Below are 13,141 nucleotides of genomic sequence, written 5' to 3'. Positions count from 1 at the left end.
TTCGATGTAAAATCTATTTATAGCATTTTAAAAATGGGTTTTACACTAAATACATGCTGTGGTTTTTAATTTTTTTTATTAGGGATGAGTCTTAAAACTTTCAGCCCTAAGGTGTATGATATTTCTTCAATCCCAACATTCTCCAACTCTTAGCTTCTGAGAGCATTTTTATAACATTTTCATATTTGGTGTGCCCCATTTTTGTCTTTACGTTTAATGGACAGACACATTTGAGTGACAGTTCATTTTCATTTCCAATTCTCTCCTAACCAGAATTATCCAAACCACAGATATTTTTGTTTATACTTAGTATAATAATAATAATAATAGATTTTCATAATAGTTACTCCAAGACATTGTAAGACCCAGAAATGACTTCTATATCATTAAGAAAGGGGGAAAGGGAATCCTTGAGAAAATATTTTTGTTGCTTAATATTGAATGTCAGATTCTTGGCATGCACACTAATATTCTTACCTCCTTCGTGGCAATCAAAACTAATATATTCCCCCTATTCTTCCCTGGTGATCCTTACCAGGGCCTGAGAAACCCCTCTACCACAGTGCTCTAAGCAGCTACTACAAGTTGGATGGAGCTAGCAAAATAAACGAAAAGCTATTTAGCAATAAATGTAGTCTAGGCATTGTGTTAAAAAATAAATGCTGCCCACTGACTGGTAATCCAGACCCCAGACTTCCAGGTCAGTCATACCATGGTGCAGCATGATTAAGAAAGGAAAAAAGGAGGAAATAAAGCTATAGAGCCTTCACACTAGCAGTTGGGACTCTGGCCTGGAAGTAATGTATATCATTTTTGCATTTGACACATAGAAATCAAGTCCTAGGGAATTACTCAAGTGCCAGCAGCCTAGGCATAATCTTACTATGTATCTGGACTTTTTTCATTTTTTTATTGGCTATTTTCTTAATTTAACATTGCAAATGTTATCCCCTTCCCAGTTTCCTCTGCACAAGCCCATTTTCTCCTCCTTCCTCCCCTCTGCTTCTATGAGGGTGTTCCCCAACCTGCCTTCCCACTCCTGCCTCAGCAGCCTTGTTTTCAATATCCTGGGTCTCCTATCCTGGGTCATCAAGCCTCCATAGGACTAAAGTTCTCTCCTCCCAGTGATGCTAGATAAGGCAATCGTCTGCTACATATCCAGCTGGAGCTATGGGTACCACTGTGTACTCTTTGGTTGATGGTTTAGTACCTGGGAGCTTTGTGGGTTCTGGTTGGTTGATATTGTTGATCTTCCTATGAGGTTGTGAACCCCTACAGCTCCTTCAGTCCTTCCCCTAACTTCCCCTAATGGAGTCTCCACACTCAGTCCAATGTTTGGCTTTGTACATCCACATCTGTATTGATCCGTCTCTGGCACAGCCTCTCAGGGGACAGCTATGCTGGGCTCCTATCAGTAAGCACTTCTTGGCATCAGCAATAGTGTTTGGGTTTGGTGTCAGCAGATGGGATGGATCTCTAGGTGGAATGTTCCCTGGATGGCCTTTCCTTTAGTTTCTGCTCCACTCTATAATCCTGCATTTCCTTTTGAGAGAGGAGGAATTCTGGCTTAATATTTTTGAGGTGGGTGGGTGGCCCCATCCCTTAACCTGGGGCAGTGCCTATCACTGGATATGGTCTCTACAGGTTCTCTCTCCCTTTGTTGAGTATTTTGGCTAATATCCTCCCTGTTGGGTCCTGAGAACCTCTTGGGTCCCTGAAATCTGGGACTTTCTAGTGGCTACCCCAGTTCCCTTCCCCACTGCTGCACACCTGCTTTCAAATTCCTGACCCTCTGTACTTCACCCCCATCTCCTCCCATATCTGAATCAGCTCCCCCTTTTCCCTCCCCCTCCTCTCTCCTTCCCAGATCTCTCCCTCTCTCCCTCTACTTCCCAGAGATTATTCTCTTCTCCCTACTGAGTAGTACTATAACATTCACACTTGGTATGATCTTTTTTCTTGGGTTTCATATGATCTGTGGGTTGTATTGTGGGTATTACAAGCTTCTTTTTGGCTTATATCCACTTATCAGTTATTACATACCATATGTTTTCTTTTGTGATTCAGGATGATATTTTCAAGTTCCATCCATTTGCCTATGAATTTCATAAAATTATTGTTTTTAATAGCTGAGTAGTATTCCATAATGTAAATGTACCACATTTTCTGTCTCCATTCTTCTGTTGAGGGAAATCTGGGTTGTTTCAAGCTTCTGGCTATTATAAATAAGGCTGCTATGTGCATAGTGGAGAATGCATCCTTGTTATGTGTTGGAGCATCCTTTGGGTATATGCCCAGGAGTGGAATCTGAACTTTTAATAACTCAAAATGTTTGTCCAAGGTTCTTAATGACCTACATAACACCTATATGACCATATAGGTTTCTGTTCTGAATCTCCTGCCTCAACCTCCTATGTGCTGGAATATAAGCATGAGCCATCACGCCCAGCTTTCAGCTAAAGCATGTCCTTTAGAACATTTGTCCTATAGAGTGTTCTTGAAGTCATTAATGAAACAATAGGTTTAAGAGAGGCAAGTAACTTTGTGGATAGAAGAAACTGTCCAATAGCCTATCTTCTTGAGACTTACCCTTAGAAAAAAAACTGACTCTGACATTTGTCCTCTGACCTTCACATGTATAGTGGTACCAATGCACCTGTATTTCCTCAGCATACATACACATACACACAAAATTAGTAAAATAATACTTTTAATTTTATAGTTATGCAAATTTGAAAATATTACATACTGTAATTTCTTTTGGAAGAACACAACTAAATATCCGGATGAGGTTGAGAAAAGCTATTGTATTATAACTAGTGTTATTGGACTGCAAGAAATTTGTATCAAGAAAAGTATCATGGAAATAACATTTTTCCATACAGCTGTAGTAGGGGTTCAGTGTGTACATGGGGACCTGCTCACTGTTGGAAGCATGGAGAAGCAGTAAGTAACTGTGCTTCATGCCCCTGCCATGCTTCTCACTAAATACCGTGAACATTCATTGGAACTCCCGGGGCTTCAACTTCCAAACCTGAAGCCAGAGAAGCGGTTGTAATAGCACCTACCTCTATCACTGATTGTCCCTAGGACATAACACAATGTGTACATACTTCTGATATTGTTTGCTTTTTCACAGCCGAGCAGTTTAATGTACACATATTTCCCACAATGTGATACTAGCACATCAATCAATATAAGATTCCTTTCTGTTGAAAATTCACTGATAATATGTGAAATTTAAGCCAAATACTATGCCAGAATGTAATGTAGGTATACATTCCCCTGACATTTCTATTTTATTTCAAGTTCCCTTAATTTCTCTGTGAATGTCACTCTCTCTTTTGAGCCTTAAGAGCCATGTAGAAATTTGAGGCTGACACAAAGCACACTAATTAGACAAGGATATCTTCACACTGTCCACATGACCGTGGCCTCATTTTATCTTTGTCCCAGGACAGAAGATGAGATAATAGATACTTGGGAATGACTTACCCTGATGTATGCACAGCCATATATCATGACCTTAATCACAATCTTCTCAATTGATCACATTCTACATGTCCCATCTGCTTTAAATTACACGTTAACCATGTATGTCTACTCCCATTGAGTGTGCTATTAATTCTTCACTGAGTTATTGTAATACTTATGATGGTGTTCAATAAAGAAAGGTGTGGTCTAAATCATCAACACTCTGCGTTCCTTCATTTCAGCGTGTAATTTTATTTATTAAATTTGTAGTTAACAGTTTTACTTTCCAATATGGAAATTCACTGAAGTACCTGGATTGCCAAGAGCATATTACCCACTTTGTTTCAAAGCTCTGTAAGTGTGCTCCTTAAGCGAAGTGCTTTGATTCGTCTCTTTGAAAGGGTGTGTTGTTCTTTCAAGTGCCATTAAGGATAATTTAATGCTTCTACCAGAAACTCTGCATCATGGCGAACACCTGTAATCCTGGTGACTCAGGAAACTGAGGCAGGGGAACCACAGAACCACAAAGGTTTGATAGTAACTTAAGTAACTTAAAAAGACTAAAATTAAATTAAATTAAATTAAAAAATTATAAAGGGATAGATATGTAGTTCAGTGGAAATGTGTTTTAACTGTTTTTGATATTCATCATAATCTCAAAAGGGAGGAAAGGAGGGAAGAAGAAAAGGAGCAAGGTAGAAAGGGAGGGAGGGAAGATGGATGAGGGAAGAAATTATGTCTTAGGGTTTCTATTTATCCAATGAAATACCATGACCAAAAAGAAAGGAGGGGAGAAAGGGGTTTATTTGGCTTACACTTTCATATTTTTGGTTTTTATTATTGCTGTTCATTATTGAAGGAAGTCAGGACTGAAACTCAAACAGGGCAGAATCTTGGTGGCAGGAACTGATGAAGAAGCCATGGAGGGTGCTGCTTATTGGCTTGCCTCACATGGCTTGCTCAACCTGGTATCTTATAGAATCCAGCACCACCATCTTAGGGACAGCACCATCCACAATAGGCTGGCCCCTCCCAATTGATCAGTAATTGAATGCCCCAAGTGGATCAAGGACCTCCATGTAAAACCAGATACACTGAAACTAATAGAAAAGAATCTGGGGAAGACCCTTGAGGACATGAGCACAGGGGAAAAGTTCCTGAACAGATCACCAATAGCTTATGCTTTAAGATCAAGAATTGACAAATGGGACCTCATAAAATTACAAAGTTTCTATAAGGCAAAGGACACTGTTAAAAGAACAAAACTGCAACCATCAAATTGGGAAAGGATATTCACCAACCCCACATCTGATAGAGGGCTAATATCCAATATATACAAAGAACTCAAGAAGTTAGACCTCAGGGAACTAAATAACCCTATTAAAAAATGGGGTACAGATCTAAACAAAGAATTTTCACCTGAAGAAATTCAGATGGCTGAGAGGCACCTTAAGAAGTGCTCAACATCATTAGTCATTAGGGAAATGCAAATCAAAACAACCCTGAGATTTCACCTTACACCAGTCAGAATGGCTAAGGTCAAAAACTCAGGAGACAGCAGGTGTTGGCGAGGATGTGGAGAAAGAGGAACACTCCTCCACTGCTGGTGGGACTGTAAGATGGTACAACCACTGTGGAAATCAGTCTGGAGGTTCCTCAGAAAACTGGACATGAGACTTCCAGAGGACCCTGCTATACCTCTCCTGGGCATATACCCAAAGGATTCCCCGGCATGCAATAAAGACACATGCTCCATTATGTTCATAGCAGCCTTATTTATAATAGCCAGAAGCTGGAAAGAACCCAGATGCCCCTAAAAGGAGGAATGGATACAGAAAATGTAGTATATTTACACAATGAAATACTACTCAGCAATTAGAAACAATGAATTCACAAAATTTTTAGGCAAATGGTTTGATCTGGAAAATATCATCCTAAGTGAGGTAACCCAATCACAAAAGAATACATATGGAATGCAATCTCTGATAAGTGGATATTAATTAGCCCAGAAGCCCTGAATACCCAAGGCACAAATTGCATAACAAATGACTCCCATGAAGAAGTATGGAGAGGGTCCTGATCCTGGAAAGGATTGATCTAGCATTGGAAGGGAATATAAGGACAGAGAAAAAGGAGGGAGGTGATTGGAGAAGGGATGGAGAGAAGAAGGTTTATGGGACATATGGGGAGGGGAATATGGGAAAGGGGAAATCATTTGGAATGTAAACAAAGAATATAGAAAATAAAAATATTAAAAATAAATAAATAAATAAATAAATTATTAAAAACAGCTGGGTCTTATAGAAGCATTTCCTCACCTGAGGCTCTTTCTCTCTGATGGCTCTAGCTTGTGTCGAGTTGCAATCCCAGGCAGGACAAGTGGGACAGAATGGTGGGAAAGAAAAAGGTAGGGAAGGAAGAAAGGAAGAAAGAAGGAAAGGAAGGGAGACCACTCAAAAACAGGAGGAAAAATACAGATGGGAATAAGTAACAAATTCTACAGGATGAAAACCTCTTGCTTATTATTAAACTACATGCAGTACTGTGGTATAAATGAATACTAACTCTTTTATTGGTTTCAAAGATAATGTATCATATTATTTAACACCTCCTTGCTGCCGACTCATCTGTATACATGCTAATAAGCCTCATCAATACTAGTAATATGGTAATTTGATTTATTTGTTGACATTTACATTTTTAATCTCTAGAGCAGATCAAATAAAAAATAAGCAAATGGTGCTGTACCTAAACAATTCTAAGAATGCTGTCCCATTTAATTATCCCAGTTAATATATTTTCATTTTTCTATCATGATTATGTATTTAAATATGTTACAGAAATGCCTTGTAAAAGTTTCTTAAACCCATCTGTTATTAGCCTTGATGAGCAAAATTCAAACTTAACAAATTTATTCTTAATACAAATGTAGCAACATAACGTCCATTCAATGTCTCTGAGCCAAGAGTCTCACTTCGAATTTTCTTCCTTTACTCTCCATCCAGACATACCTCTGTGATTTTTGTTGCTTTGCAAACAACAGAAGAGGTCTTAGAAATGATGTGGGGTTTTCATGCTTGGTGCCCATAGTAATTGGTAGCAATTGACTACAGGATGTTGTTGATAAGATTTTGTACATCTGATTTGAAAAGTAAACACTGCTGTTAGCTCTTGATGTCTAGATCAAGACATCAGCAGAAAAGGGTGCAGAGTTGTAGCATTTTGCTCCTTCCTTAACGGAAAGAGCTTTAGGTCTGGGAAACTGAATATCCTGATATTCAGTTTCAGGTCTGGGAAACTGAATATCCTGATATTCAGTGCATGCTGTGCTCCTAAGTAACTTTGTGACTTTGAAGAAGTCAATTAACTTTATTTTTTAATCTCTCTCTGTCCCTCCCTCCTTCCCTCCCCTCTTCTCTCTCTCTCTCTCTCTCTCTCTCTCTCTCTCTCTGTATGTGCAGGTACATATGTTGAAGCAAAAAGACAATTTTAAGTAATGGTCCTTACCTTCCACCTAATTTGAGAAAGGGTCTCTTGCTATTCTACCAGTGAACACATCATTCTAGGTGAACTTTAAAGTTCCGGGGGATTCTCCTGTCTCTGCCTCCTATCTCTCTGGAGTGCTGAATTTACAGACACATGCCATCTTAGCCAATTTTATGTAGTTTCTGGGAATCTGAACCAAGACTTCATGCATGACTGGATAGTACTTTCCTCGTAAGTTATGTCCAATATCTAACCCATATTGATTTCCAACAAAACAGTATTATAGTAAATAATGTTTCATATTGTCTTGCTTTAACTATGAATTCCTATTAAGACACTGAAAGGATGAGTTCAATCATTTATTTTTATCAAATTTCCAGAACTTCCCTTCAGTGACCCTGGCTGTGGTAGTTGATTATCACAATGGCCCCGATGCACATGTCCCCTCAAACCCATTCCCAAGTTCACTGTCCTTTTCCCACTTCTGTTGGGAACCAGAGAGCTTGGCTCAATGCCCCCAGCTGAGCTGTTTGCACAGGTTTCTTGAGAGCGAAACATCCCGTGGCTTAGCTTGATTCCTGCCTTCCCACCCGGTGTGGTACGGACTTCCCAGGTGCCTGACCTATAACTATAATTGTTTTTTCCTGTTCCCTTCCCTGGCCTCTAGTATATATTGCTGGTCTCTCAGTAAAGCTTTGGCATTCTCCTTGCAGAATGACCCGTGTCTGTGTTTTTTGATAATCCCCCAGGCCTACGCCCAATACTCAGTACTGTGGCAGGGCGGGCGCTGTCACAGTTCTTTTATTGACATTGATTTTATTTGTTCCATTGGACCTGGTTGGCTTGAGATGTCTTTTCCCAAAAAAATAGTAAGTAATTTAACCCTTAAGAGACCGTAGAGATTCTATACTTAGGTTAGGATGAAGTATCAAGGAAAATGTAAGGACTGTCTTTGTCTCAATGCCAGCTACCTTCCAATTGAAATAGTGACATCAATGTGTACAGGTTAGACTTAAAGCAAAAACCACATAGAGAGTCAGGGTGGCAAACTCATCTGTCTCATGTGACACTAAGCTCTTTCCAGGTCATCTTTTATGCAGCGGTTTAAAATTGTTATGGGCATTTACAATCACTTCATGGCTATCTTGGGGCTGGATAGTCTGTGATAGGCCTTGAAAACTGGTCAACAGTCAGCTAAGATGCCATATTCCCTGTATCCCTAGATGCCTTGTTCCCTAGACAATTAGTTGGTCTCCGCATACCCAAAGGGTGTATACTCCATGCCAATAAGGTGACTCATTAGCAAATGATGGATACAGGGAACAGACATACACATATACACACAAACATACAATGCTGTTGCACAGCTCAAGTGACAAAGGGTCTTTTCCAAATGAGATTGGTGTAATCCTGTTTATCTTTTTCATGACGTATTATTACTATTAATAATTCTTAAAAGTAATGAATATATATGCTACATGACCTGGGGCTAGGTTTACAAAAGTCAAAGGTTGGCTATCGTTTTGATTCAATTCCTTCCATATTCCATTTTCTCTCGTTGAATATTGGGTCAAGTTAGCTGTTACTATCTGAGACATTGATAAATAGTGGTTTTGTGGCATTGATGAGGAAGACCCTATGTGCCACTGATATTACAGCTCTATATCTCTAGTGTCCACTTTGAGAAGTTGCTTACATGAGATGCCTGTCTTCCTCTAGCTGGTAGAGCCATGCAAACAAAGCCTACAATAGCTGGAAGCTGCATTGTTGCTATCTTACTATTTGATGAATAGGCTTAAAGGAGAGTATAATTTCAAAGATAAGGAGGCTTCTCCCTTGTACTTCAGGGATTGGGTGTGGAAGCCAGTATGGAAGACCTCATTGGGGTGATCAGGGGACATTGAAACATCCATCAGAAGCCTGGGAAAGTCAGCAGTCAGCAGTGCAGAGGTGGGAACCACAGCTGGTGCCCTTGGAACCTCTGAAGTCTTACACTGCTCAGCCAGATCTGCCCACCTGTAAAGTCCTGAATGGTGAAGAATGAGAAGAAGGTAGCAAAGTCCAGAAGGGTCTTTGCTGCTGAGAAAGAAAGTCAGAGAAGAGCAGCAAGAAGATCATATGCTTCTTTGGTAATTACATCTCTGCGTTTGTTGATCTCTGGGATATGACTTTGATCTTCTCTCAGGAGGCATCAGAATGTCTGAAGCTGCTCAGAGCACTTTGCATATGGATGTGATGTTGGAGAATTACAAACATGTACTTGTAGCCCCATGATTTACCTACCTGTGAGCAACAGCAGGTTGTCTGCGAAGGAGAAAGAGTCATTTTCTAGATATGGCCTCCTCAAAAAAAAAAAAAAAAACCCTCTATGCTACCCACCCCCACATTGCTATACATGGTCTAGGGTTCTGGCTGCTGCTACATGATATGTTTGTTGATGCCCATAAACTGTGTTGCTATCAGAGGTCATTTGAATGTCCACCATTGCTGCTATTGCCTTATTAATGCCTGTGGTCTGTGCTGCCACCATGTTGAAGCCCATAATCTATGCTGCTGCTGGGGGCCCTGTTGATGTCCATGGACTATGTTGGTGCTGGAGGCCATGTTGGTGGCTGTGGTCTGTGCTAACACCTGAAATTCTGTTAATATTCGTGGTCCATGCTACTACCAGAGGATATGTGGATCTCCATGGCCTGGGCTCATGATGATCTCCATAGTCTGTGATGCCACTGGAGACTATGTGGTTGTCCAGTGGTCCAGGTAGCCACACGAAACCACATGGAAATTCACGATCTTGCTGTTATGGGAAGGAAAGCTTCTATTGCAGGTATTGATGACTCTAGACTCATGGTTAAGAATGAGAAATATTGAAGTTTTCTCCAACAACCTCTTCCCTGCCCCTAACAAAACGAAACAGTCTAGACAGAAAGTCATTTAAGAGAGTCCTTAAAAGCTTTGAGAAATGCTGAAGTATAGTTCTTCACAATTGATGCCTTCTGAGGGGGGCATGGGAAAGGACTCAGTTTTGTTTAAGGAATACTGGAAGTGTGACCATGCTCCATTGAATATATGGACAGCACAAATTGGACTTGATATATTTTGGGGGTGGGGCACAATCGTGGGAGAGTGGACCTGAAATACATGTGAAATGAGTGTGATCAGGGCACATTGTGTGAAATTCCAAAATAATCAATAAAAATATTATGCTGGAAAATAGTGAGGAGGAAGATAGGCAAAGTTCCCTCTTGATGAACAGAAAACTACTCTGGAGTGGGTGGTTAGATTTTGGCAATCTTATTAAGAGTAGGAAAGCAAATTCTTCATTTCTTAGTGTTTTGTTGACTTATGTTAATTGAACTGCCCTGCTAGAGGATAATTACCTTTATTAGTATCAGATGACCTATGGGTGGGTGGGGGCTCCCTTCACCTCTTGAAAAATGAACTCAGATCATAGAAATACCTCCTTTCCTTGTTTCTTTTTGATGTCAATTCCTGGACTATAAACCACATTCATCTGCTTATCTCTCCTCAAACCTTTCTCATATAAAAATCAGGCCTGCCAAGCTGAGATCTGCACACTTCCCTAAGGCCTTGAGTCCAACCCTGTGATGGGTTAAAGTACTTTGTATTCTGGTGAGACTCTCAATTGCTGAATTGTGGTTTTATTACATCCCTTTTCTGCTTGGCTCCAGGCAGAAGTATGCTTTTCTTAAAATAAGAAAAAAAAAGGGGGGGGGTGTGGTGAGGTGGGGTGAGGTGGAGAGTAAACTTAAAGAAAAAAATAACAGTTTTGTTTTCCCTAGCAAGTATTTAGAAACTGAGTAAGTAATATATGCTGTATGTATATACACATAGACAATCCTTGTGTCTAGTGAATTAATGTTAATTTCTCGGTTATAACAGTCAGAGAACATTCCAGTCTAGCTTTTCTGTTTTCACTTACATTACAGTCTTCAATCAATTACATATGATTTTCAACAGTTTATCTGAGAATGAGTTTTGCCCATCAGTAGGCTCATGTTTAAGCAAGGCTATGCTAAAACATGATGCTCCTTAGGTTAGCTGTATTACATAAATTTTCAAATGGATATTTTTAGCTCATGATAGGTTTATTGAGATATACCATCTACAAGTTCAGAAGCATATATGTATATATTTACACAGGGGCAATTTATCTATATAATTCATACATATGTGTGTAAACATGTGTATACCATAGATTAAAGTACAAAAAGGGTATGGAATATCAATGTAATTGTTACTGTAAGTTTACTACCAAAAAACCCAATAAATTTTAGCCCCTTTTCTCTAGACCTTGGTATTTTCTCAGACCAGAAATGTAATTTGTCTGACTTGTAGAATGCACTAGAACGTTTTTTGTGTGTAAGAAACAAGCCCTTTCTTTAAAGATTTAACCTGAAATATCTTGGGTTATGAGTAATTATAGGAACCCTCATGTGGAACATCTGTCAGTCATACACAAGGCTTAAGGTATCTTCTTCTAATGTCTTCAGCACTCCTAAATCATCTGATATTGGACACTTTTCTGTATGTTTTTATCATTTCTCTAAAAGGAAACTTGACAGTGTAATCACAATGTTCTAACTAGCAAAACACCAATATTCTCCAGTTGCTAGTCCACTGCAGTGTAGTTAGCTGCTCGAGAAGATGGAGGTCAGGTGATGATGGCTCAGAATAGATCTTGCCTCCAGCTGTAATTATCTTGGCAAGGTCTGGTATCACTTTTCGCATTACCATGTCTTTGCTTAAATTCTCCTGTGTGTCAAGGCATCTCCCTCAAAGTAAACTAACTGTCTTTTAAAGTTTTTGTTTGCTAAGAACTTTCTTTCTTCATTTCTTAGTCTGCAAGACTCCAGGCCCAGGTCCATGGGCTACATGTATAAACTAAGAATGCAACTCAAAGCAAGCCAAACGGTCCTTAACATACCCCACTGCAGATGTTCTTGTGTGCCCGCTGAGACCAGTGGAGCGCTTCCGTGACCTAAGTCCTGATGAAGTGGCCGATTTGTTTCAAGTGACCCAGAGAGTTGGGACAGTGGTGGAGAAGCATTTCCAGGGAACCTCCATCACCTTCTCAATGCAAGTGAGTTCACAGATGGTTCACAAGTGTTTCCTTACTTCCTTCTCTAAGCTGAGAGTGGGACTCTAATATTCTAGCCATCTTAGCAGAGATGTGGTTTTTGTGGTCTATATTTATAGGGCAGATAAAAAAATGTTACTAATGTAAGGCAGCTCTGCTGTCCCATGACCTCAAAGTGGACCATAGAATGGTGTTGCAGCAAATGTCTGTTATGCTGTTTACAAAGCCTGTGGGAGTTATAGACAAGCAATTTAAGGGGATTGAATTAGTTTGCCTCTTTGTTGGAATGAGACACAAACCAAAGGCAACTTGGAGGAAGAAGGGGTTTATTGGGCTTATTTGTCTACACTAAAGCCGTTTTTGAAGAAAAGTTGGCAACCTGGAAACAGGAACTGAAACAAAGACCACAGGAACACTGCCCACTGACTTGTTTCCAGACTCACGTCTAGTTACCTACCTTTCTTAGAGAGCCATGACCACCTGCCCAGGGTGCTCACAGTAAGCCAGGCCTGACTATGGGTAGAATTGGAGCAATTTTGTGTAAGTACTGTTGTGAAATTGCTTTAAAAACTACTTCATATTAACATATGTGTGTATGTCACAATCCTGTGTACCCTTCCCCTCTCAAACATGTGCACCTTCAAGGATAAAGAACTAGAGTTTCACAGAGTAATCTTAACCAATCCTCCATGTTCTCATAGCTTTGGTCCTGTCATGTTATCTTCTTAAATATTAGTTGGCAACTATGAAATTGCTTTTGTAAGCCACTAATGATGGTTCAAGTTTGAAAAGGCTTGATGTACATGTCAGACATGTGCTTAACCCTTGTCCTAACAGGGTTAATCCTTCTCTCCCATCATGGTCATAGAGAGGTTATTTAGCCAAAACCACTGAGTGCTGATTCTATTTTGAATTTGTGTGTTGCGAAGAAGTTTATTCCCTTCTCTCTACAACACCTGCTTTCAACTGTAATGCACTTGGAGACTGAGCCTGTGTTGGCAACAGTCCTGTTGACCTTGAAAAGCTCTGAAGAGGAAGGGCTACACGTAAGAGGGCCTACCCACCACAGTCATTTTACTT

General features: G+C 39.9%; 1 protein-coding gene across 2 annotated transcripts in view; it reads left to right on the top strand.

Annotated features, from left to right (window-relative positions):
- The window catches only part of Fhit (fragile histidine triad diadenosine triphosphatase), a 1,648,302-nt gene that overhangs the window by 1,321,574 nt on the left and 313,587 nt on the right, over positions 1-13,141 (top strand). For both annotated transcript variants that reach the window (XM_052190252.1, XM_052190251.1), the window contains one exon: positions 11,919-12,064. In XM_052190252.1, the coding sequence (XP_052046212.1) occupies positions 11,919-12,064 (146 nt within the window). The remainder of the gene's footprint in view (positions 1-11,918; positions 12,065-13,141) is intronic.

This window comes from Apodemus sylvaticus, chromosome 8 (genome assembly GCF_947179515.1).
Source record: "Apodemus sylvaticus chromosome 8, mApoSyl1.1, whole genome shotgun sequence".
Lineage (NCBI taxonomy): Eukaryota > Metazoa > Chordata > Mammalia > Rodentia > Muridae > Apodemus > Apodemus sylvaticus.
Note: the sequence above shows the minus strand (reverse complement) of the source record. Positions and strands in the feature narration are given on the sequence as shown.